Source organism: Amphiura filiformis, chromosome 4 (genome assembly GCF_039555335.1).
Source record: "Amphiura filiformis chromosome 4, Afil_fr2py, whole genome shotgun sequence".
NCBI lineage: Eukaryota > Metazoa > Echinodermata > Ophiuroidea > Amphilepidida > Amphiuridae > Amphiura > Amphiura filiformis.
Window position 1 is genome coordinate 40798721 of NC_092631.1, and position 26994 is coordinate 40825714.

Consider the following 26994-nt stretch of genomic DNA (forward strand, 5'->3'; position numbering starts at 1 on the left):
ATCCGATTTAATCAGTTGAGCTGTTTCAATGAGTGTTATCTTGGTTTAATAGCTTTTAATGGGGTTTAAGTCCTGCAAAGGTCGAGATGAATTCTACTGTAGACATGACTGCATCATGCCCACAATAAATGAGTTAAAGCCTTAATGTACGATTTCCGTCAAATTTTAATTTTGTTCTTCTTTATTCAAAATGTTGAAATAATATTAGTAATAACTGCCGGGAAGGGTTGCTGTCCATTTTAAGCTGAAATAACAAGGTAAAGTGAAAGAAACCCCACTGATTATTTTGGCCATTTAACATGCAGTTCTATTGGTGGACATAAAGTCATAATTTCTAAATTATGACTTTATGTCGAACTTTGCTCTGTTGACCTATAAAGACAACAAATTTGGCCGATTCCATTTAGGTGCAATTTGGGACATGTGTAAACATTACAAATATGCAAAAAAATCAGGTTTGAAAAAAATTAACCAATTTCATATTATAAGATCGTACATTATGGCTTTAAAACTTTTAATAAAAGTCTTGACCGGCTACCGCTGTGATGTGAAATCAGGGGTGAAATTTGTGAGGGCGGTGTTGTTGAAGGTCAAAGGTCGTAGAAGTTCGTGCGATAAAAAATTTTTCGACGATGATTTAGACCCTGAAAATTGCACGTTTTGGCATGTTTGGTGATAGTTTACAATAGATTTGTTAAAGATTAGTAGCCTTGGATGTTAGCAATGTCTCTCAACTTTTGCAGAGTGGCTTTACGAAGCATCAATGGTGGTTACAATGCGGCTCTAACACCAGTTGTGTTTGCCGTGCCAAATCGGCCACGAATTCGGCAGTGTCAACATCAGCAGGTTTGTACTGTAGCTCCACCCGGGAGCTTCACATGTTCATAACTTCCATGTTTTGTATCGAAAATCTTATTTGAGTAACTAATGACTCCTTTGTTGTAGGCAAAGTGCGAACCTTCCTACTTGTACTCCTTGTGGGGAATGTGTAGCGACCAAGAACGCAGCTCATGAGTACTCATCCATGAGTTTGATCGAGAAATCTATCTACATCCACGACGACACGATGGTTAATGTGTGGATAGAAGATAGAGATTGCTGGTATACCACGGCCAGTCGGCGTAGCGTCTTCAGTTTTAAAACGCATGAAAACAATTTTTTAGATTGTCCAATTTGGCTTCAATTTAGCTTGGCTAACATTTATGTATCTTTAGCTGAAGTGTATGCTTACTTTTAACCGGAAACACAGGCGCTGAAGTATAAATTCCGACCATATAATGAGTCCGTTTAATTCGGCAACCTTGCTTGATCATAGTTGTTTTGACAACTGCCAACTGCGTCGGTGATTAAAGATTTGAGAAAATCCAGTGCTGGGCAAATCAATCCATCTCCCGATTTGCAAAGGTTGACTTGTCATTGCAAACTGATGGTGATACCCTTCCGGTTCTTGAACATGTGAGCCCAGCACTACATGTGTCGATCACCTATTTACAATGGGGACTGTGTGATGTCTGGCGATCACTTGAGAAAAATTGACACAAAATGACGTTTTTCGTGAGTATCGTCAAGGTGAATTGATGAAGGAATATAGCACATGTGTCACTAATATTTCAATAACAATATCCTCATATTTTTGAGACAATAATTAACTTGAGGAAGAAGTTTTTATTCATATGCATGATATTGGGCCCTGGATGGCAACCGTGTACATGTGCCAAACAAGGTACGTTACATGAGCACATATACTTCCACGTTCTAACTTTCGTATCACAAGCTATCGGTTGTTCATACGAAAGTTAGAAATTTTCGAACAATCATTCATGAGTATTCAACAGCTGTATTCTAGACTCGCTTGCCAGTCCTATATACGCCGTACCTATGTATATTATTCATTCATTCATATTTATTCAGTACTCACATAAAAAATATTACAGCACATATGATAAAAAAATATAAAATTGGATACAAGATGTGGTCAATTGTATGAAAAACCAGATATAGCAACGAAATGTATGGATTATGGAGTAAACACCAGACGAGTACCAAGGATACCCCAAAAAGCCTCAATAAAATTGAGGTTTATTTCCATTGGGGTCCTTAAAGAAAAAAGAAATGGGGGAAACAAGCTGAACAGCAACAGAACCAAATAAATAAATAAATAACTCCCAAATCCATAATATTGCACATAAAATAAATAATCACCCAAATCCCATATATTGCACATAAATATCGACCAAAAGGAAAAAAGATCAAACCCCATCAATACCTGATGAAAGATCTCTGCTCAGTTCTTATGGCCTGATCCATCAGATGTTTTTTGACGGTTTTTTTAAATTGGGTCAAATTGGTGATCTGTTTGATGGAATTTGGTAAAGAATTCCAATGTTTGATGCCACTATAAAAAAAGGTGTGACTAACATTACCGTGGTTTCTTGGAACAACAAAATTGTATGAGCTATCCCTGGTACCGTAGTTATGCAAAGATTTTGTACGAGTAAAATTGGCACTTGGATAAACCGGGGCTTTTTCATGGAAGATTTTTAAAACTTGATTCAGTTTCAACTGAATCACCCTATCATGAACAGACAACAAACCAATTTTGTTCCGCTCTGCCTGACCAATGTGTGCACGAGGTCCCAAATCCAAAATAAACCGCACAACTTTATTTTGCATGGTGTGCAGCCTGTTCTTAAAATGTTGTGAAAGAGAGGAATACCATGAAGAGCATGTATAATCATAATAACACATAATAAGGGCATTGCAAAGTATCTTACGAGTGGTTAAGTTTAAATTTCCAGCTTGCCTATACAAGAACCTCAACCGTGCGCTAGCCTTTTTAATAATATCTTGAGCAATTGACTCCCCATTCAGTGTTTCATCAAGGGTCACCCCCAAATATTTTGCAACTTTGGAGGATGTTATTTTCTGACCACCACAAGAAACAGAAAATGAATTAACTTTCCCGAGTCTTTTTTTTTGTACCAAATAGCATGCACTCCGTCTTTCCAAGGTGTAAAGAAAGTTTATTGTCTATAAGCCACTGTCTACATGAGTCAAGCTCTTTACCAAGTCTCTCTGCAATGTGCCCCGGATTTTTGTCAGACACTAAAAGAGCGCTGTCATCAGCGGAGAGCAGAAGCTTGCAGTCGACACTGCTGGCCATGTCATTCACGTAGCAAAGAAACAAAAGGGGACCAAGAATGCTGCCTTGCGGCACACCGCACGAGACACCAAGGGGATTAGAGTCAACATTGTTTACATTGACAATCTGCTTCCTGTCACTTAGGTATGATGAAAACCAGTCAACAGAAGATACACCCATGGCTCTAAGTTTTTGGCAGAGAATGACATGGTCAACAGTGTCGAATGCCTTCTGTAGATCTATCAATTAAGACTAAACCGGTGTAATTACCTATGGACATTTGACTCCTGATATAGTCGTTGAGGTGAATTAAGCAGGTATCAGTAGAAAATGAACTCCGAAACCCCGATTGGTACCCATACAAAATATTATTTTCTCTCAAATAGGTCTCCAACTGAGAATACACAGCTTTTTCCAATAATAAAATGCTCACTGGCCTATAGTTGCCGACCTCAGAGCGACTGTTTTTTTTGTACAAGGGTCTTACACGAGCAAGCTTAAATTCAGTTGGTACAGTGCTAGTAGCTATTGACACATTAATTATATGGGTCTAACTGATTTTTTAATAATGCTGCCCCATCTCTCGGAAATTTGGCAGGAACTCCATCAAGGCCTGTGCTTTTGTTGGGATTAAGAGAGCGAAGCTCTTTCAAGATAAAATCACTTGACACAGGGCATAATTTAAAGGCATTAGGTGACACGCCCAGTTTTTCGTAATGGCTCGAAAAAATTGTGGAGTTCACGCTGAACTTTCCGAGAGAGGCAGGCAATTTGTTGACTAATGTGCTTGCAACAGTAGTATAGAACTGGTTGATATGATTGGCAACTGTGTTAGGATCAAAACAAAGGTCACCATCAATTTTAAGAGTAACACAAGATTGATCCTTGCTTTTATTACTGTAACCCAGGGTTTTCAATTGCTCCCAGAGTTTTTTAGGATTGAATCTAAATTCTTCAATTTTATCCCTAAAGAAACTACTCTTGGCCTTTTTCACATCCCTTTGAATTTTATTTGGAATACTCAGAATACAATTCAGGCTTTTGTTCTTTCTTGAACCTGTATAAAAGATTATCTCTCAATTTAATTGCTTCTAAGATTTCACTAGACATCCAAGGTTCAGTGTGATTTTTTAGTCTGATTTCTTTGACAGGATCCAAGGTTTCAATAATATTTGATAAAACTGTTTTAAAAACACACCATGATCTATTAACATCACTACAAAAAAACCCAGACCAATCTGCCAGTGAAATTGCAGATAATAAAGCATCAACAGTGTAATTTTTCGTTGATCGTATCCTGACAATGTTGTGATGTTTCATCTGGCCTAAGTTGACAACTTTCCGAGTACAGAAAATCAACAAATGATCACTCATGCCAATATTGATCAGAGGAGGCTTAAAGGCATTCCTACAATGCACTATGATTGGGAAATTTGATCAATATAACCTAATTTTAAAGGCAAAGTCCCCATTGCCACACACACAAAATGGTAATTTTAAAACTGCAGCCAACGAGCTAATAGTCGAGACTTAGGACTGATATTTGATTTTCTTACAGGAAACATTCATATTGTCCCACTGCATTAATTTTATTCCTAAGTCTCGATGTTTTGAATGTTAAATAATAGGATGAAAACACCAAATATTTGCACACAATCCCAAGGCAAGGTATGATCAACTGTATCACATTGTGTACAAAAGCCAGACATACAAGGTCAGAAACCCCATTGGGTTGTGGGAATGTCTTTAAACATCCTCTGAATATTGATAGTCCCTGACTGGCATATTTTGTTGCTGTTATTGCAAATGATGTGATCAATAGCACTAGAGCTAGTTGAGGTGATCCTGGTTGGTTCACTTATCAAATATTTGAGGTGAAACAATCCCAACATATCAAGATACTTTTTCAATAGACCATATGATTTAGGTGCTAATGTGTTAATGTTGAAGTCGCCAAGGACCATTAGGCCTACCTCACAATCAGATCTAATTTTAGAAATAATAAGCTCTAATCGATCAAGGAACCCACTGTCCTTGGGAGGGCGATAACAAACCCCAACAACAATTGGTTTTGTTTTTGGCAAAAGTAAATCAATCCACAGGGCTTCAACATTTGCATCAAGCAGATCTGATCTGCAATTAAAAGCCAAATTGTTCTTAATGTACATACAGACACCTCCACCCTCTCTGTTCCGATCAGCTCTGATCACAGTATACCCATTGATGTTTATTTCAGTGTCAGTGACAGAACTGTCGAGCCATGTTTCTGATATTGCTATTACAGACGCCGAAGAGTTATTGGCAAGAATTTTTAGCTCAGATATTTTTGATGTGAGCGACCTAATATTGATATGGATGAAATGGAGTCCCTTTTGTTTGAAACAGTCAAAAAAGGAGCTAAATTGTTCGTCGGAAGGATTGAAGTTGGACGATTTAGAGTTATTGGTACTGCTAATATCTTGGTCTTCTTCAATGTTGGCAAACGGAAGCTCATCAAAGCAAGGACTGGCTTACGGCATTTTGGATGTCAATGGGAAATACACACTTTACGATTTGCGCCGGTTAGAAACTTGAAAAAATCTTTAAAATTTCATCAATCTATATAAAAGTGGTACCAACCTTATTGTGCTTGCTAATTTAAGACTCGGTTGAAACAAAATTAAAGATCGAATGCATTTTAGTGCCCAAAAAAGCAAAATTATCGTCAAAGTTCTGCCGAAATCGGCACCCTTGCGAAGGGTTCAGAATTCGAATCGGGAACGAAAATATCCGGTCTTTGCGATCAAAAACACAAAATTACAACTTTAAACATACTATTGGCAAAAGACATTATTACCAAACAATATAGAATAGAAAATTTGACATCATTTTCTCAAAATATTGAAGAAATTTGCTCACTAGACATCGAAAAAGTACGCAATTCAATTCCCGTTCAAACGCGTGGGAAACTGAAAGTGCATAATCCTCACTACTGTATTCCATCCAACAGCGATCGTATATCACATATTTCAAACTACAACGCGAGTGCATGACCTTGGATACAATGCTAACCAATCACGAGTGCGTTGGCATGGTTGGATTCACTTCACGTTACTCACGCACAGTCGCACGTGCACATCGCTGTCGCTGGCGTACATCGCGCAGTGTACGCAAAAAAAATCACGCTATTGAAAGCTGCGTTCATTCAATTGGAATTTCTACTATAGATAGATAGGTACATACGGCATTGTACGGTAGCTCGAACAATATTTTCTTCATCATAATCATGATCATGATGAATCAAAATATTATGATATTTTTGAAAAAATAAATTGATCATCATCATGGATCACTGTGCATGATGTGACACTCGTTTAAATGGATCACTGTGACACTCGTTTTCACGCCAATGCATGAATGGATGTGACATGGCCCCGACCGAGAGAATTGCATTTAATTTAATGTAGGCGGTAAAGGTAGCGCTTGTCCTCTTTGTTTATCCTAGACAGATAACAAATGACAAGGGCCTTCCTCGCCGATTTTTGAAAAAGTCAACCCAATTTAACTTACCAAGTCTAGATAAATGCAAATTCCCTAGCACCGCACCATGCACTGACTGGTTCGGTGGAATTTTGGTAAAATTTGATAACAAAAACACCCTTATGCATATTGTCCGTCTCCTTTGAAAAACCGGATCCTCCGCATTGTTTGTCCGGCACGCTTCCTACAGTATGGGGGTTTGGAATTCCAAAAATCAGTAAAAAGGGCAGGGGTTAAAATTTTGCTGTATAAAGGGTGGGTTTCTAAAAAGTGTGGGAGCAATATATTAAGCGTGTGGGCCCGGGCTCATTCCATGTCAAATCACCCAAATAAAATGTCTACAATTTTAAACCTGACCTCCTTCAAATTTGTTCTAATTTGGTACCCCGGTATATAAGGTGATTTTGGCTGACAAAGCTGAAACTTCAAGTTTGAGCTCAATCGGACTTAAGCTGAATTTATACTCAATCGCCGAGCGATTGCGATTAAACGCTTTTGAAAAGCGATGGGCAATCGCCTAATTTTGCGATGCATCGCTCGTCGCTTTTGCATTTACACTTATCACGGCGATAGCGATTGCAAAAAATATTCTAAATGCCAAAATACGGTACATTTTTAACACATCAGTTGCTGTCAATAATTATTGCTTTGAATTAATTCATCACCAAAAGTTAATAATCGAGAAAGGTAAATTAATTAGCAAAATAATAGATTCAGATGGTTGTATAGGGCCTATGATTGGTTGACGCATTCACATGCCAAGCGATATCGCAGGGAAGTTGAGATTTCTTCAACTTGCAAAAGCGACGTCGTTTTTGCCTCGGCGATTTGAATCGATTGATCGGCTTGACGCTCTGGAAATGTAAGTAAACATTGAGCATGCGTGAAAATCGCTTTTCTGCACAAGCGATTGAGTATAAATTCAGCTTTATGCTTCCCGCTACGGGCGGCCCATTTTTTGTGATTTCTTCAATTAATGGCACGGCAGCAGATTTTTCTCCACATCCGTATGACCAAATGAGCTGAAATTGGTGTCATTGGAAAGCTTATATCATAAAGAATCCAAATCTGTCATTATTTTATAAATATGAGCAGGGACACACGATTTTCGCAGCGCGAAATTTTCCTTTCTCCGCGCAATTTCATTTTCTCCGCGAAATTCATGTTTTTCCGTGCAATTCACTATGAAATGTGAACAAAAATGGTCTTTTGTTTGTCTGTATTGAAATATTAGCCTTGTTTGAAGCGTACGCGTCCGTATAATGGAACGAAAAAATTAAGAAAAAATGTTGGACTTCACATTCACTGGGAGGACCTTTGGCTTAAAAATGAGCTATTAGAAACAACACTAATTTGTCTTGTAAAAGTGTTGCTTACTTTCGCGTATTGGGGGTACTTCTCTAATTCTGTGGGATGTACGTATATTAGTAGGGGGAAGAATAATGATTCAATGACCAAATCACGGAAATAATGATTTGAAAGTGTTTTTTACTTTGAAGCATGCATGTAAAAAATATGAAAGGGTCAAATCGTGTGAAAAACTCCAGATAGAGGGCGCTTTTCAAAATGGCTGCCAAAATGCCTAAAATGGTCAAAAATTGTCACAAATTTTGTGATTTAGATATATCATAATGTATACATGTATATACTCTACATGACACGGTATATAATTTGATATTTTGACATGTTTTTTTTTCTTCCTGTGTTTTATGTATGTTTTATGTATAAAAGTTCCGCGCAATCTTAATTGACTTTTTTAACTGATTTTTTCCGCGCATTTTCGCGCAATTTGATATTTTTTTCCGCGCAATTTGCTATTTTTTTTCGCGCAAATCGCTTGTCCCTGAATATGAGCAAGTTAAAACTGTATGCCTATTAGGGTGCATCAAACGCCCCTCATGTCAACCATATTTTTTGTACCTAGTGTCAAACTGTGCCATTTAACTAGAAAATCATCCCCTCCAAATTTAAATTCAATCGGAGGTCGGGAAGGGGGTCCACCGTGAGCTTAAAGTTCGGACAGAGGCAACACGGAAAAGTCCGGCCGGCAGCTATTGTATTATATATACAGTTATACAAACACATTAATAGCTGCCTTTAGTGAAAGTTTTTAAAGTACTTCATATCTCAGCCAATACTCATCAAATGCAAATCTATTTGAACTATGCAAAAAAGCAGCTATTTTCAGACATATTTGAGGTCATAATAATAGCTGCCATGTGCAAGTTTCTCTATTTACAGCTGTTTCTTCATGGAAAATAGATCCATCACGCGCTACAAGCTTAAAGTTTGTGTATGATAGGTGCCTTTAACTAAATGACAAATCAATCAGGCAGCTATTTAGTTTTCATTACTTTATACTGCACATCACTGTGGCTGATATATGAATAACAATGTAATAAATTGCTTAATATTTATTAGTCCATATGATATGCTTTCTCTGTTTTCTATCTTGCTCCACCACATGCAAGACATTTTTTATTTATTTATTTGATTTATATGTTCCTAACTCTGGGCAGTAGCTAGGAAATCTGTATGAGTTTCACAACACTTTCTGCTGCATCATTTACCACATTGATGGCTCTATTAACATTGCTAAGCGATAGCAGTAAAGCTAAGGACTGGGGCCAATCAATTACATTCAAGCAGTCATGTATGTCCAAACTGCTGTATAGTATCAAAATCTCTCTAATGCAGAATCACATTGAACAGCTTTCGCAAGGCACTGTGACAACAAAGCACCAGCTACCAAAGATATATATGTGAATTTGTTGCATTTTTGCAACAATAATCTGAAGTTCCTGCTGGATAACATGCAGTGTTGCTTCTGACCCGCTATGGAACGATCTTCAGTTGTACAAGCGCCTCCTGCAGTATGCCGATATCAATTTTGGTGTTCAACAAGTGCACGCAAACCCATAAAGCCCTGAACAGACATCTGTGGTACATGTATCTCACCGAAGAGATGGCACCGCTTGCTCTCTTCAGTGGAAAGGTACCAGTACAATAGAGACAAGCTTTAGCGAGAAGGCTACTTGAACTTAAACCTGATGCAGCAGCACTAAAGCCGTGTATTCGCTTGGCGCAGGCTTAGCCAAAGTTCCCTGACCCTGAGAATATCACTTTCAACAGTCGTCCTAGCTGATTTTGCAGAGAAAGGTTCACTATGAACATACTGCAGATCAATGACAAATTCCTAGCAGACAATGTTGACACTTGGCCCGAGTCCTCAGTTTATCTGCAATCGCTTAGCAATGTTAGAGCCGTCAATGTGGTAAATGATCAGTGCAGCAGAACGTGGCGTGAAACTCAGTGCAGATTTCCTAACTACTGCCCAGAGTTAGGAACATTATCAAAATGTCTTGCAAATGGTGGAGCAAGATAGAAAACGGACACTTAATCTGAGAGAGCGTTAACTGAATGATGCTACCTAATTTACCAATATCATATGGACTTAAAGCAACATAGATAAGTACATTTATTACATTGTTATTCATATGGCAGCCACAGTGATGTTCAGTATAAAGTAATGAAAACTAAATAGCTGCCTGATTGATTTGTCATTAAGAAAAAGGCACATATCATGCAGACTTTAAGCTTGCAGCACACGATGGACGCATTTTCCATGCAGAAATGGCTGTAAATAGAGGAACATGCACATGGCAGCTATTATTATGACTTCAAATATGTTTGAAAATAGCTGCCTTTTTGCTTAGTTCAAATGGATTTGCATTTTATTGAGTATTGTCTGAGATATGAGGTATTATAAAAATATTCACTAAAGGCAGCTATTAATATGTATGTATAACTGTATATATAATTCAATAGCTGCCGGCCGGACTTTTACTGGTTGCCTCTGTCCGAACTTTAAGCTCACGGTGGACCCCTTACCGACCTCGATTGAATTTAAATTTGAGGGGATGATTTTCTAGTTAAATGGCACAGTTTGACACTAGGTACAAAAAATATGGTTGACATGAGGGGCGTTTGATGCACCCTAATGCCTATACTGGTAAACTTTTGCCCTTTACTTTGACCTTGTGGATCATGTGATAATACCATACACATTTGCACTCACCTGAAGTGCTGTTTTACTGTCAATGAATAAAGAAATGAGTGAACACAACGCCACTGTTGCAGGATACTTTTTTTTCCTGATCCCGACTCAAACCACAAGAAAGAACCCCTGTCCGTTTGAACTTGGCGAGAACTCGCCCCAAATAGGCCTAACCTGATGATTATAACCAGCTCCACCCCAATCTGCACATTTTGAAAAAATTTCAATCCATTTCGGTCCTGTTTTTTTTTGATTTTCGGGATGCCCGTGAGGGCGCTGCTACAAGATCAGGAAAATTGTGTTCGAACACACCCCTTAATTTGCATGTCAACACACTGCACATACTATTTGAGTCAAACTTAGATTTATAAAAGTGATTCTTCAATGTTCCGCTTCCGCATATCCCCTTCCCTTGTCCCACCAATCAACATTGGACAGGGGAACCATTTCCAATTAAGCCTTTTTAAAGTACCGGTATAGGGCTGTCAACTTTTTGGAATTGCTTGGCGTGAGACAGAGGCGTACCGGGATTTGCTGACTCCAATGCTCATTTTGAACCATGATTATTTGAGCCACGGCGCTCGAAAATGTGAAAAGGGGGGGGGGGTAGGAGCAACAAATTATTCATGACGATGCGTTAGATTTTACTCATTTTCCAGCTTTTTGCGTGAGATTTACTACCTAGGCGTGAGATTATACTACCTTGGCGTGAGACCGTGAGAAAGTGACCAAATGCGTGAGACTCACGGCCAATGCGTGAGAGTTGACAGCCCTGCCGGTATTCAATCAATTTTGTATGAGATAGAAGGTACAAATTTGCAAAATTACATTGTGCCATTTTTTGTGCCAATTTTTTGTGCCTTGCATGTTTATTGCATAACCGGGCAGTGATAATTTCTCTTCTCATTTTGATTTGATCTATCTACAGAGAAGGACTAAATTTAGTCTGATGTTCCCGATCATACCCACCCAGATCAAAATCAACAGGATGCTAGAACGTTGTAACGAAAGGAGCAAGATCATCGTAGTCGACGGTAACATCGCGTCTGGTAAGAGCACGGTTGCCAAACAGATTGCAGACTCCCTAGGGATGCTTCATATGCCTGAGGCCGACGTGCAATATGTACCCAAGAGAAGGCTGGGTCACCCTGTCGAAGATAAATATGTTGGTAGGTATCCGCGAGAATAGAATGTGACCAGGCCTAGTAGCCAGGATTGATTTCTGGGAGAACAGAGGACCAGCCCTTTAACTCCAGATGGCTTTTTAAATTTTTTGAAATAGTGATAAAAGCGTCGTCCGTGTTGTGCTGCACCATTAGCTAACCCTGTATTCCTTCTAGGGTCAGAAATTCGGCGATAATCCGAGAATCCATTCTCGCAAAGATTCTTGTCAACAAAATTGCAAGAATCTAAATGGATTCTCGTAAATATTTCAGTTTATCGCACTTGGTTGTGAATTTCTGACCCTGCCTTCCTCTCCAAGCCTTTCTCTTCAAAATGTGTGCAAGTTGTTGCTCAGAACCGTGTTAGCGTTCCGTATAAATAACAAGTATATATGAGTTAGGAGCGTCTTAAAATAGTCAGACTGTCACTTTTGACTTGGCGGCCATCTTGGAAAAAAATAGCAAATAGTAAAGAAAATAGTAAGACGTGCCCTCGGTCCTACTTTTTTTTCAAAAGTGCGGACAAGAAACTTGTTATTTTTTTTACTTGGACTAAAATCCCTTAAAGAGGAACCAGCACATCTGGAAATGTAGCATGTTGAAGTCCATTTAATCCAGTGACATTATTTTTATGAGGAGAGATTAGTGACATTCACCCACAAGACACAGATTTTATTGCACCATATCCCACAATGCAAATTGATTCTGAGGTGTCCTTGGAGAGCAGGTGGTGTAAACTTATATTTATGCAGAATATGTGTAAAGTCCTAGTGCATGCATGATGGGATATAGTTATGGGATATATGCATGATGAGATATCTTGCTATGTGGTAGGTATATTGCTACAACTTTACCACATACATTCCTGACTTTCTTGAAGTTGGACTGGCCAACGTTTGTGGACCTTTAATCCCATTAAATCTTTGCAATGCTCCCTTTGCCTACAGGTGATGTATCACTGGAGAAGTTCTACGCTGATCCCTTCTCAAAGGATTACCACGCCTTTAATTTCCAGTACATGATGTATGTTAGTCGATACTTTCAGATGTGTGACGCTATCAAACATGTAATGCACACTGGTAAGTTGCTCTTGGCGCCTGGCCGGCCGCAGCTAGGGGGGTGGGGGTATGGGGTGACACCCCCCATTCATAATTTTGTTGGCAAAAAATTGACTGTTGTCCGGCAAAACCATTGGATTGTCAGCAAATTATAAGTTATATAAAAGATTAATAAAAGATTAATGTATTACCAAGTTGTTAGTAGGCTTGGGCGATATCGCGCCCCGTGATATATGAAATAGAAATAGTGACAGGCGATATACTTACACTTCATGGTCTCCCATCCACCTAAAAATCCACGATCAACTAAATATTCAATGTTCATGAGGGCAGCAGTCATTATTTGGTCTCCCATCCACCCGATCAAGATAATCAAGTAGTTGGCCTACCTGCTCTTTTGTGAAAACAATTTAAACAGCCCCATACCACAGTCATAATGAAACCTTGATGTGTGCGTGTATGCGGCCCATGCCCAAGTAGGCGTGGACCTGCAAATTTCCTATGGTACGTGTCCGTGTGACCCATAAAAATTGAAACAAGCAAAGAACAGAAAATCCTTGTTTTGTTGTTCCACTGGAAAATCTGGTTCACATAATAAGTCCAGCTCCCTGAGTACACTTTCATTATAATTTTTTCCCATCAAGTTTTCAACCCGGGTTTTGAATTTTCTACAATCTACATGCTATGATCGCCGTAGCTAATTCTCTCTTATTTCTTTCATTTTCACAACAACGCGTAAATGGGTCCAGGGTCGGACCCTTGAAAATTGGTGACTTATTCATGGCAGAAATCTGACGTTGCCATCTACGTTGACTCATTGCTAAGTATGATGGGACTGAGCTCAAACCGAGTTGCGCAGTTGCGACTGCAATCAATAATCCCTGCACAGTGACATGTTTTCATGAATTACTAACTATCAATTTTTATGTTTTTGTACGTATTTAAAACAGCTCAAGGTGTAGTGTTGGAGAGATCTGTGTTTTCTGACTTTGTCTTCATGGAGGCTGAGCATAAGATCGGCTGCTTTGCCAGAGATCGTAAGTTTATTCTGTCATAATCAGGGTTGCTGATTTTTTTTTATCTAAATCAGATTTTTGCTATTTAAATCATTTTTATGCCAAGAACTGCCCATGATAAAGTCAAAAGAGACGAGTGGAATATTAGACATGTATGTGCGTGTAATCCTATCAGGTATTTACAAAAAATTGAAACATGTTTTCAAATAACCTGTTGAAATTTGCACCTTTTTTAAGATGAATTTTTAGCAACAGATAAAATGACATCATAGAGATGTTTAAATTATATCCAAAAGTTGTAGAAGCATGAGGACTGAAGTAAAGCAGTTGACTGAAAAAATAAATTAAATTACTTTTATCGCAAGTGGTAAAAAATGAAAAAGTTGATTTAAATCAGTGATTTTTTTTTAAGCTCTCCAACTCTGAAAAACTAATGCGAAATGCATTTTTATATTGTTTTATTTTTTTCCCCAAATGTGAAAAACCTCTACTGTATGAAGTGTTGTATTGAACAATAAAGTGATGCTGCTATTGTATTGAAGTGAAGTAATCTAAGCGCAGGAGTCTAAAATGTTACACTTTTTCTGAAAAAAAAAAGAAGGAAAATTTTGTTTTACTAATGCGGGTGAATAAACCAATGCCGCCTGGGAGCTTTGAGACAAACCTTTTTTTTAATTTGGCCTAAATAATCGTGATTTAAATCAAACAACCCTGGTCTTAATTCAGGGATGTAAGATTTCAGGCTTTATTATTGTCCAGATTTACACAATTTCTTTTATTTTCAGCCCGTTTTAGGGCCATTCTGGTCATTTTTACACTGTTTTTCATATTTGGGCTTTTTGTCAAGGTCTTGCGCCCATGAGTTGGGACCCCTTTCGGTAACACATCGAAATTTTGAAAATTACAATGGCTTTCATGTTGCAGCTAAGTAACATCTTACTTGATGAGTCTTGTTTTCCTGAGCATTTTGACACCTTTTTAATGAAAATCGGCCAAGAAATGGGCTGGTGCTGGCCAAAATATCATTTTCAGAAAGGGGGGGGGGTCTGAAAAAATATATATTTGTAATAAAATGATGTTAATTTTTTATTTTAAAGCTTTTTATTTCATTTTGGTGTCTATTTATATGTATTTGAGGTTTGTTAATCCAGAAATTGTGTTTTCATCACACATGGCCCTTCTTATTTCTTTATAATTAACTTGGCTCCCTAGCCACCGGCTCCCTAGCCACCACCGCAATCACCAATTCATTAATTAATTAATCCTAATTAAAACTGAAACAATATGAACCAATTTTATTTATTGCTATGGAAAGATTATAGATTACTCTTTAAAATGACACCAAATTTATTATTGTATGACAAGTATTATGGAAAATATGACATCATAAACATCACTTAAAGTGGAAAAGTGTTACTCCACCGCCAAATTCGGTATCCCAACTCATGGCGCAGAACCTCAAAAGTGGACTTCCATCGTTTTTTTTTAATTGTTAATTAATAAAACGTAAGGACCAGGGGTCAACCTTATTGCTGAATGAGTAAGACACTTCAGTCACATGTATCTGTTTGATATTCTGATGGACCATTGATTTTTCCGATGGCTGGTTCATTGGTGCCTGAAAACTGGAGACTTCATGACATGTGGCTCTAGCTTGACTCCCTTGTCACTGATTGAATGCGAGTGAAAATACTATGAGATAATACGGAATCAAATTGATGGGATTTAAATTTTTTTTCTATTCAATGTTCTATTTTTTCAGGTGTCAAACTCTATGACGAATTAGTGCGTTACTCCCTACACAAACTTGTAGCACCACACGTAGTAGTCTATCTTGATGTACCGGTAGACAAATCATTGGAGGGTATCAAGAAGAGAGGCATAGTGAGTATCAAATAGAATTAGTGTGTTACACCCTACACAAACTTGTAGCACCACACGTAGTAGTCTATCTTGATGTACCGGTAGACAAATCATTGGAGGGTATCAAGAAGAGAGGCATAGTGAGTATCAAATAGAATTAGTGTGTTACATCCTACACAAACTTGTAGCACCACACGTAGTAGTCTATCTTGATGTACCGGTAGACAAATCATTGGAGGGTATCAAGAAGAGAGGCATAATGAGTATCAAATAGAATTAGTGTGTTACACCCTACACAAACTTGTAGCACAACACGTAGTAGTCTATCTTGATGTACCGGTAGACAAATCATTGGAGGGTATCAAGAAGAGAGGCATAGTGAGTATCAAATAGAATTAGTGCGTTACATCCTACACAAACTTGTAGCACCACACGTAGTAGTCTATCTTGATGTACCAGTAGACAGATCATTGGAGGGTATCAAGAAGAGAGGCATAGTGAGTATCAAATAGAATTAGTGTGTTACATCCTACACAAACTTGTAGCACCACACGTAGTAGTCTATCTTGATGTACCAGTAGACAGATCATTGGAGGGTATCAAGAAGAGAGGCATAGTGAGTATCAAATAGAATTAGTGTGTTACTCCCTACTCAAACTTGTAGCACCACACGTAGTAGTCTATCTTGATGTACCAGTAGATAAATCATTGGAGGGTATCAAGAAGAGAGGCATAGTGAGTATCAAATAGAATTAGTGCGTTACTCCCTACACAAACTTGTAGCATCACGTGTAGTAGTCTATCTTGATGTACCGGTAGACAAATCATTGGAAGGTATCAAGAAGAGAGGCATATTGTATGTATTAGTTGTCCTAATTAACGCCATTGGTACATCTGAAGGGTACATTCAATAGTTAGGGAGGGCAGCTTTTATGGTCTACTTAGCTCAGCAATGCTTTGCTGTCTTCGATAATGGTTCATTTACGCCAGAGTGTTTGGTAGGAACAAGCAAACAGTATACGAGTTTGCTGATATCTATCGGAGCGTTCAGCAGAGCAGCAGGATTATACAGAGATGCCAATCTTCCGATTTAAATCGGAATTCCGATTTTTTTTGTATTTTTCCAAAAAATCAGATTTTCTAAAAAAAAAATATATTTTTTTTTTTTTTTTTTTTTTTTAAATTTTCAACAAATATTTTTGGCCAAAAAAGCAAGTTATAGGCCCTAAATTACTTGTTTATTCAAGGTTGAAACCATAGAAATACTGCTACTTAAAAAAAAATTGCCAATTTTATTTTACAAAGTTGGATAAAGTTGTACATTTTGATTACTTAAGCTTCTATGGAACAGTCAGGAACACATTGAATTAGTATACATTGCTAGCTGTTCAGTAGAAGTAAAGTAATTAAAATGTACAACTTTATCCAACTTTGTAAACATAAATTGGCAATTTTTTTTTAAGTAGCAGTATTTCTATGGTTTCCAACATTAAATAACAAGTAATTTAGGGCATATACTTGTTTTTTTGGCCAAAAATATTTTTGAAAATTTAACAAAAAATGGGGGTCAAAAATTTGATGAATCATCGTTTTTATATTGGCCATGAAGGCCATGTTATTAGGCCAAAAAATACTTTGGAGAATGTCTCTCATGTACAAAAGTATAGGAAACTGAACATTTAAAACCACTTTTTTGGGATGAAGGAAGCATTTTTTCACAAAAGTCTAAAACAGGTTTTTATGTTAAAAATGGCCTTTTGGGGTGCTAATTCTGCTAAAATTGCCTGGGCTTAGGTACCTAATTTGCATATTTTATGGTATAATTTTGAGAAAACAAGCCTTGAAGAATATTACATGTTTAATAGATAGTCTTCAAGACTGCTATATCTAGGCTTGTTTTCTCAAAATAACCTTATTTTTTAATCCATTTGAATGTAATTTTACCCTCAGAAATGGTGTCTCCTGCAGTGTAAAATGTGTAGAAACCCTCTGGCTTTGGGGGGCTTCGCCCCCCTCAACCCCCACCGGGGCGTTGCCCCTGGACCCCCCACCAGGGGCCCTTAAGCGGGCCCCTGGACCCCCGGCCGTGGGGGCGACACTTCGGTCGCTTCGCTCCCTACGTTCGCAAATTTCAGATTTTTTTTTCATAACCCATTGGCATCTTAAAACACGGTTGATGGTAAATCCATAATCAATTTCCTTTGTGTTCAGTAAATACATAACGACCCACTCATCAACTACTCAAGTAGTCATTAAATAAGCATGTCTGGGTACAATTTTCATAGAAAACAATATCATTTTTATTCAGAAAAATGGCGGGCTTGCTAAGTAGGGTCAATCGGTCAGGGTTTCCTTTTGTATGAGGCTAAATTGTCTAAAAAATTACTGAAAGCTTGAAATCATTCGGCAGATTTTATTGCTAACATTATATTTTGAAAAATTTGCCACCTTTGGCCTCCATGGACTAGACTGTGTCACCTTTATGCATTATTCTATAAACCACTTGACATGTGACGTCATTGCCCGGCAGTATGCGCACGCATTATGGCACTTTCCATTGTTCTTTGCCCTGCAGTGTGTGTGTGCGCATTGTAGTTTGCTCAGGGCATGTGTATTTTAAATCTCCCACCACATTTCATATAGTACAAGAAAGCCATTGAACAGTGAAGCGATTCGTTCGAGCATATCGACAGACCAATCCCTCGCCTTTGTTGTTGATAAACAATGATGTCAAGTGGTCTATATCTTAACCTGGTTTGATTTATCTTTTCAGGCTATGGAGCAGAACATCACCAAGCCATACTTGCAGCATCTAGAGGATGCTTATAAGGAGAAATACCTGCCGAAAGCTGCAGGGGAGAGTATTGTCCTAGAATATGACTGGACTAACCCACTCAATAACGTAGACAGGGTAAGATGCATTCCGCTATCCCATTTGAATTCCATACGACATGACCACAATCTCCCACACTGTGGGGGAGGGGGTGTAGATTTCAAATGGAGTCGCCCATTCAGATAACCTCATTTGAAATTCGCACTACCTGTGTTGAAGATAAAGGTCATTAATGGGGGGGGGGTAGATTACTACCTCAACAGGTTCTAAAAACATACCTTAGTAGTCGAAGAAGATGCACTAATGGGCCTGGGCGATACATTGAAATACAACAAGTAACTATTTGTTTTCATGGCATTCGAAAAGACTGCATTAAAATCGCTGAAATTTATCAAGTTATATAGCCAAAAAAGTACTTTTTAGAGTTTGATGCTTCAAAAATGGTACATTTTCTCTCATTATATGACATTTTTGTTGTAATAGTACAAAAATTCATACGCACGGCTTCGGTTTTTAGTAAATACTCACCCTATCATATTGTAACTTTCAGCTTCGAGGGCGCACTGTCATTTTAAGGTGTTTACGGTTCAGTGCGTTAAAACAAGAAAAGTCTCAGGTCAACTTATGTTGAATTTTTGATCATTTGGCATCTAAATCATATAGTTTCACCTGATATTAGTGGCATTGAACTGTGAGAGTTCTGAATATGAGAAAATTCCACCCGAAATTATGCATTTTCCCATTGAAACCCGTGTAATACATGTTTATAATTAGTGGTATAACCAATAATAATAATACATAACATTTATAATTAAATGGCAAAATACAGATTTAGTTTCTAAACGCAAAACCAAAAAACTAAAAATCTTACATCAAACCGACCAACCAGTAGTCAGTTGACAATAGGTCACATATCTAACAATCAAAATTCCCAAGTACTAATTATACTTAAATAATAATAGTACAAGAAATATTGCAGCTTTCATGTACAAGCAGTCAAGAGGTTGCGGGTTCGAATCCTGACAGTGCTTTAGAAAGCTCTTGTGGAAAATTGAGTTTGCTTGAAATTCCCCTGGACCAGGAACTAACTGCTAATTGTTTACAATGTATGAAATTCAGGGAGTTGATCCTGGCTGCAAAGGTCAATTGTGGAATGTCTAGGGTGTGGCTTCTAAGCAACAAAGTGCCTGAGGTGTTGTTAAATGGTTTATAGAATAATGTATGGCCGAAGTGGTCAGCGACAACCTGTAAAGTGTGCTGAGGCCTGTGGATCAACGTCTAGGCTAAAGCCATGATTTTTCTGTGTTACAAAATGAAAATTCAGTGTTACAAATTGGATGATTCCGTGACTTTCCGTTTTACATTATAAAGCTCTAAAAAGTGAATACAAACATGTCTTTAAAAGTGTAATTTGTCTTATATAATTATATGTACCTTTTTACTGTAGTCTCCCCTCAACATCCCCATTAAAATTAAGCATCATCACTTGTCTTGTGTGTACTTCCGATAGCTGTATCGGCCAGAATCTTGCATCGTAGTCCTAGAATAAATGCTATAATGGATTGTTTAATGGTTGATTACTGCTAAATTATCACTTTTCTTTGTTCTTTTCTTTTGCAAATCAACACAAAAGTTAGACATTTTACATATTTTTTCACTATTTTGCAGCATTTTCAAATTTCCGAGAGCAAACCCCGAATTCCGTGAATTTTTCCGTTTCATGGCTTTAGCCGAAATCATGGCTTTAGTCTAGGCATTGCGCCTGTACGTAGCGTACTATAAATCATTGCACTTGCGCGCTTCTTTTTGTCATCTCTATTGGAGCAGCCATTCTCACAGGCCTCCCAAGTTTTTTTTTTTTTTTTTATATCAGTTGACGCTTTACATCCTGGATTATTATTCTACCTCATGGAACTTTAAAACTCCTATCTCAAATCAAAAAACATTCCTGCCAGGCTGGGTTGTTGATAAGGAAGTTGCTAATTTTTCACCATAATTTTTTTGTTTCTTGTAGATTTTGGAAGATTTTGAACTCACATCAGAAGAGGACTGGAAGCACATTAAGTGGAACCAACTGTCTGATGAACAAATTGTGCATCTCTACCACTTGTAAGTGCATGGCTTGGGTTTTATGTTGGGATTCTAATCAGCATTCTTAAAGGAAGGTGACCTGATTTATTTGACATTCATACAGCGTGATACGGGTAGTCTACAGTGTTTTTATTAATGATAATGATGATCAATTTATTGTGTGATAAATTCATATCAAATGAGAGATCCTATTTTTCTCGTCAACATTTTGAAATTAGGAGTTCCAAATCGGTGTATTTCCGAAGATATCTTCAAAAAACTGTTTAATTAAAAGTGGTATACCACAGTCGAGACTGATTTGACAGTTTTTTTGATGATTTCTCCAGAAATATACTGACTTGGAACCCCTAAATGTTCAAAATGTTAAATGAGAAAAATATGAGCTTTCACCTGATACCAAAATCTGCAATTTTATGGGGGTAAGGTTGGGGGGTTGAGGCTGTCAATCAGGTGACCCACCTTTAAGCAGTTGTTGTTTTTCCTTTAATTTCACTGGTTCTTGCCCATGTTATATGAGGCAATAGAGTATAGCCGGGTGCATATTATACCCGCATGCAGAGCATGAAGGGTATCTTCCCATTCTGTGGTTTCTTCTCCTTTTCCTCCTCCTCCTTCTCCATCAAACACATCATTCTGTCAAGGCTAGCGCTAAAACTACAAAGGCCCTGGGGCCCATATGTGGTACACTTATGGGCCTTACCCCGTAGAAGTGCCTTTTGCCCATCTTGGCCCCAGAGGTCAAAGGTCACGGGCCCCAGGGGCCCAAATGTAAAAAATACAAAGAACGCCATTTCTCATCAAATAAAGCAGCCTCAGGGCCCTGAGTTGGTACACTGATAGCCTTAGGGGTAATCTATATTTACAAATATACAAGAGCCTCATATGTTATATATTATGGGCCCCAGGGGCCCAAATGTTAAAATATGGTGCAACAGATTGACAAGCCTAGCTCTAAAAGTACTAGATCACTAGGGCTCATATGTGACATATGTATGGGCCCTAAGTTGTAGATGTGCCTTTTGCCCATTTTGGCCCAGATGTACAAGGCTGGGGGCCCCAGGGGCCCAAATGTTAAAACAAAGGGCCAGCCGTTTCTCAACAAATAAAGTAGCTGCAGGGTTCAGATTTGGTACACAGATAGGTGTTTAGTATTATATTGTCATATGTATATATCATCCCCTTTTGTCACATAATATGGGCCCCAGGGCCCCAAACGCTAAAACATAGGGCCGGTCGTTACTCAGTAAATAAAGCAGCTACAATGCCCAGCTTGAGTCTACTGATAGCACTTGAGAATCATACTTCAACATATGTACATGAGCCCCATAAGTCATATATATTGGGCCCCAGGGCCCCAAATGTTAAAACAAAGGGCCGGCCGTTTCTCATCATATAAAGCAGCTTTATGGCTCAGAGTTGGTACACAGTTTGCACCTGAGAACAACATTGTTATATGTACATATGAGCCCCATATATCACATAATATTGGCCCCAGGGCCCCAAACGCTAAAACATAGGGCCGGCCGTTACTCAGTAAATAAAGTAGCTACAGGGTTCAGATTTGGTACACAGATAGGTCTTTAGTATTATATTGTCATATTTATATATAATCCCCATATGTCACATAATATGGGCCCCAGGGCCCCAAACGCTAAAACATAGGGCCGGCCGTTACTCAGTAAATAAAGCAGCTACAATGCCCAGCTTGAGTCTACTGATAGCACTTGAGAATCATACTTTAACATATGTACATGAGCCCCATAAGTCATATATATTGGGCCCCAGGGCCCCAAATGTTAAAACAAAGGGCCGGCCGTTACTCATCATATAAAGCAGCTTTATGGCTCAGAGTGTGTACACAGATTGCACCTGAGAATTACATTGTTTTATGTACATATGAGCCCCATATATCACATAATATTGGCCCCTATTCCCCAAACGCTAAAACATAGGGCCGGCCGTTACTCAGTAAATAATGTAGCTACAGTGGCCAGCTTGAGTCTACTGATAGCACTAGAGAATTATACTTCAACATAATTATGTACATGGGCCTCATAAGTCAAATATTATGGGCCCCAGGGCCCCAAATGTTAAAACAAAGGGCGGGCGCTTCTCATCAAAGAAAGCAGCTTCCGGGCTCAGAATATGTACACAGATAGCACCTGAGAAGTATGCCCCCTGTGAGGGGACTTTTTACAATCTTTATTTTAAGTGCTACGACAGTGCAACCTACATTCAATTAAAGCTTGTGACTTGGACTTTCACTTTTTACACATTTTCTGCCTAATTGGGCGACTTTTTACAATTTCTTTATTTTAAGTCCTCAGCAAATAAGGACTGTAAGTTTGGGTACATGCGGGTATAGCCGTATTTGTGTACAAATATATAGCCTTCTAGTTGAACTCTGTGGTTGTGTGTACCATTTGCGTTGCGTGTACATGTAGCATGGTATATATGTACACGGTGATCTTGGACATAATTTTGCATCCGCATTTGGAGGACTCAATGGATTCAGATTCACCAATTTCAAGCACATGAGTGAGTGGTTGGAACGTGATAAAAGATGGCTGTTAACAATGAACGTAAATTACATGCAAATATGATTTAACAGGGGATCTATTTAAGAATGAGAATGAAAGTGTTGCTTTGAGGCCCAGCCGGGTCTCTTTTGCCTGATGTAACACCGTAGATGGCATTATTTTTGTGTGGAATAACTCGGCATGCTGCCTCATTGTTCCATGTATAATAATGCTACCGTATCTTGGTGTTATATCAGGTGAAAGAGGCATGGCTGTATCTCAAAACAACAATTTTATTCTCTAAATATGGTATGATCACAAAGACGGCCGAATCCGGATTTGACTTTTGGTAAATTCATGTTACGCATTATTCATGAATTAGAGAACCAGGGATCAATGCTTTACATATAGAGGGCAGTATATCAATCGACCGCACTGAGATGCACCGCTAGCTAATCCTATATGCTGCCCTCTTTGATTACTTATTACGCTGTTATCATCCGATCTCCATTACAAAATTGATAAACTGCCCTCTATTATGTACAGCATTGATCCCTTGTTCTCTTAATTCAAAAGTAATGCATTTTTGCAGGCAATTCTCTGTTGTGACACGCAGCGGCTAAAATTTTCCTGGGCATTTCCACTGCAGAAAACAAGAAGGAGAACAAAGCGCTGAACAAAGCTAACCATTTGAGCGAGAAAACAGTGCTGAGATTGAAAGTCGCAATAGAAATCATTTGCAAAGACTTTGAGACTAGCTCAGCAGTAATTGTCCACCTGCGGAACCGATAGTGTATCTTTGACGTGTATTAGCAATATGAAAATGATGAAAATGGTTGATTGATTGATTGACAACCCATGTTTGGACACGGTGGCTCAGTGGTTACGGCCTTGGACTCATAATCTGAGAGCTTACTCGACGTGCGTGGGTTCGAGTCCCTGTCCCACCACCGTGTTGCACCCTTGGGCAAGGTGCTTTGCCTCGCTTGCCTCACCCCACCCAGGTGCAATGGGAAGCTGTTAGGGGTAGTCACAGTCTTTGTACTGATGAACCCTGCGCCATTTGTAGGCAGCAAACATGGTTTCGACATATTCTAATGATGGTGGAATAAATGTTAAGTGCTTTGAGGGCGAGGCTCTTTACAGCATAAAGCGCTATATAAATATCTACATTTATTTATTTTTTATTTTTATGATGTTCTTATTATTTTGATTTCTGTTTCTTTATATTTTTTATAATTTTCAGTATAATGCAAGACCACAAGATATTTCTTAGGATGCAGATTGATTCATCTGTACCAGGTTGGGAGTTCAAGCCTGAAGAACATGACATTTTGAGAGAGGAGATGCAGCAAGTATGTATATTAACACACATTTTGTTGGGCTCGAGCAATTTGACATTTGAAAATTGAGAGAGAGAAATTGGGACAGTGATTGAATCCAGGTCGCTGGATTACCGGTCCAGAGTCTAAACCACTGCACTACTACCCGAGTTCACAGTTGATACTCGGACAATCTCATCTTAAGTCCGCATGATTACTCTCTCACTGTCTGAGCAGCCAATAAAAATTTTCATATGTCCAAGTCAAAATACAGCATCACAATTACCCGGGCTTGCAAACATTTTTCATGTTTGGGACAACTTCAATATTTTAAGGATAAGCATAATCTATATACTTGGTTTTGTCCGCAGCCTCCATTTTGTCCTTATTACGGTCACTTGCAGAGAGGCCACATAAGCGTTGACAAAATTTTTTGCAAAAAATATATTATAGTAACATTTTGCCAACATTTTAAAAGTATATAGAAAGCAAAATTATACTTCTACGCTACTCAAATTTGGTACACTCACCGGAGCTTTCACCAGGTCAACCGGCGTCTTCAGCGGATGTTATTGCTCTGAAGATTGTTGTTGCTAGTGATGTAGTATGTAGTTGAATGCGTATTTGTCTTCTCTCTGCGCAGTGGTAGAGACATTTTGGATACAGCGCTAGCATAAAGCCGAATAGCTGTTAAAACAGGTTTTGAGGGATATATCGATTATTTCAGAACATTTCGTGTACATTCATTTCTATAATATACATTTCAAATGAGTGCGCATGAATGTTCTAGAATTTTTTAGAAGGACCAATGGAATGGTACCAAGATTTTCAAACGCCGTTTACTCAGAACAGCAATTTTGTGTATTCGCACTCTGCCGTGTTCATAACGATATTTCACCAGACATTGAATGTTTTTAATATGTTCTGACCAAAACCAGGGAAAAAATATTTTTGTGTTTGACCAAGGTGAAACATTTAAAATCTTACGAAATTTGTTATATCCTGTTATTTAAATATGTTTACTTAAGGGATCTGGAATGAGCGTTTATGGCGTTTCGACAGTATTTTTGGTGGGACATTTGAGCACATCAGACGTATCGAATTGCATTCTGAATATGAAGCATGTCTTTCTGATATCAAATAATTTTCATTTTTGAAATTCACGATATAATACAAATTTTATGACAAATTATTAAAATTTGATATTTTTCAAATTTTTGATATATAACAGTCCTCGAAGTAAATTATATAAATCTAATGATATATTCTTAAAGTGTATGTAAGTGTATGTAGCTGGGAAGAAAAGCCGACGGTCAATTGAAAATTTGGACCTTTCATATTGAAGATATGGATTTTCCCCAAAAGACCTAATTTTTATTGGTGTTTTGGGAAAAATCCATATCTTCAATAATGAAAGGTCAAAATTTTCAACTGATCGTCAGCTTTTCATCCCACATACATACACTTTAAGTACATATTATCAGATTTATAAAGTTTACTTCAGTACTGTTAAATATCAAAAATATCAATTTTAATCATTTGCCATAAAATGTGTATTACATTGCTAATTTCAAAAATCAAAATTATTTGATATCAGAAGGACATTCTTCGTATTCAGAATGCAATTCGATATGTCTGATGTGCTCTAATGTCCCACAATAAATACTGTCCAAACGCTCATACCCCTTCCTTAAATATGTTTACTTAATGCTTGCTTTTGTTGTTATTTTACCCAACAGAAATATTTCCCAAGACCGAAGAACTACAAGGAAGTGCTGGCCGAAATGTTCAGCTATAAGTGATGTGTGATGATGATGTGCTGATGTAGATAAAAAAAAACAATAGTAACTCACCCTGAGTGTGTATGGATGGGCAGTGGGCTATTCCTGTTGAAATCCATACACCCCTATGGAAGACATGACTTCAATCTGTCACACAGGGAGTGTGGATTTCAAATGGGGTTACCTGGATGGGTGACTCCATTTGATATCTACACTCCCTGAGTGGGATGATTAAGGTAATGTCTTCCAGGGGTGTATGGATTTCAGCTGAATAGGTCTGTCTGGTTTTGCCGCATATGGGATTGATTTCACAAAGAGTTTTGACACATTGTTAGTCTGAAACCCATCATAACTCTAACATAGGATTTGGTAGAATGCCGTATATGGATTTGTCTCATTGTTAACTTCATTTATGCCTCAATTCTCTTGAATTAACGAAATGGTGATCGAACAGTGTGGCACTGTGCTGATAACTAACCCTGTATACCAGCCACCCTCTTTCACTCACTTATGCTGAATCACTGTTCAATGATTTTTAATCATGGTAGAGAGCCAGAGGGCAGCATACCAATTATTTAAAAGCGATTCAGCATGATAAGTGAGTGAAAGAGGGTGGTATACAGGGTTTTT

At 38.2% G+C, this 26994-nt stretch overlaps 1 protein-coding gene across 1 annotated transcript; it reads left to right on the plus strand.

Annotated features, from left to right (window-relative positions):
- Positions 1 to 581: 581 nt before the first annotated feature.
- LOC140150197 (uncharacterized) lies at positions 582 to 26437 on the plus strand. The gene is given in 11 exon segments (XM_072172202.1): positions 582 to 846; positions 11647 to 11887; positions 12829 to 12960; positions 13890 to 13976; positions 15718 to 15827; positions 15830 to 15958; positions 16041 to 16196; positions 18592 to 18729; positions 20666 to 20760; positions 24508 to 24616; positions 26323 to 26437. Coding segments are annotated over 11 exon segments (1383 nt in total). The 5' UTR covers positions 582 to 723; the 3' UTR covers positions 26386 to 26437.
- Positions 26438 to 26994: the final 557 nt, after the last annotated feature.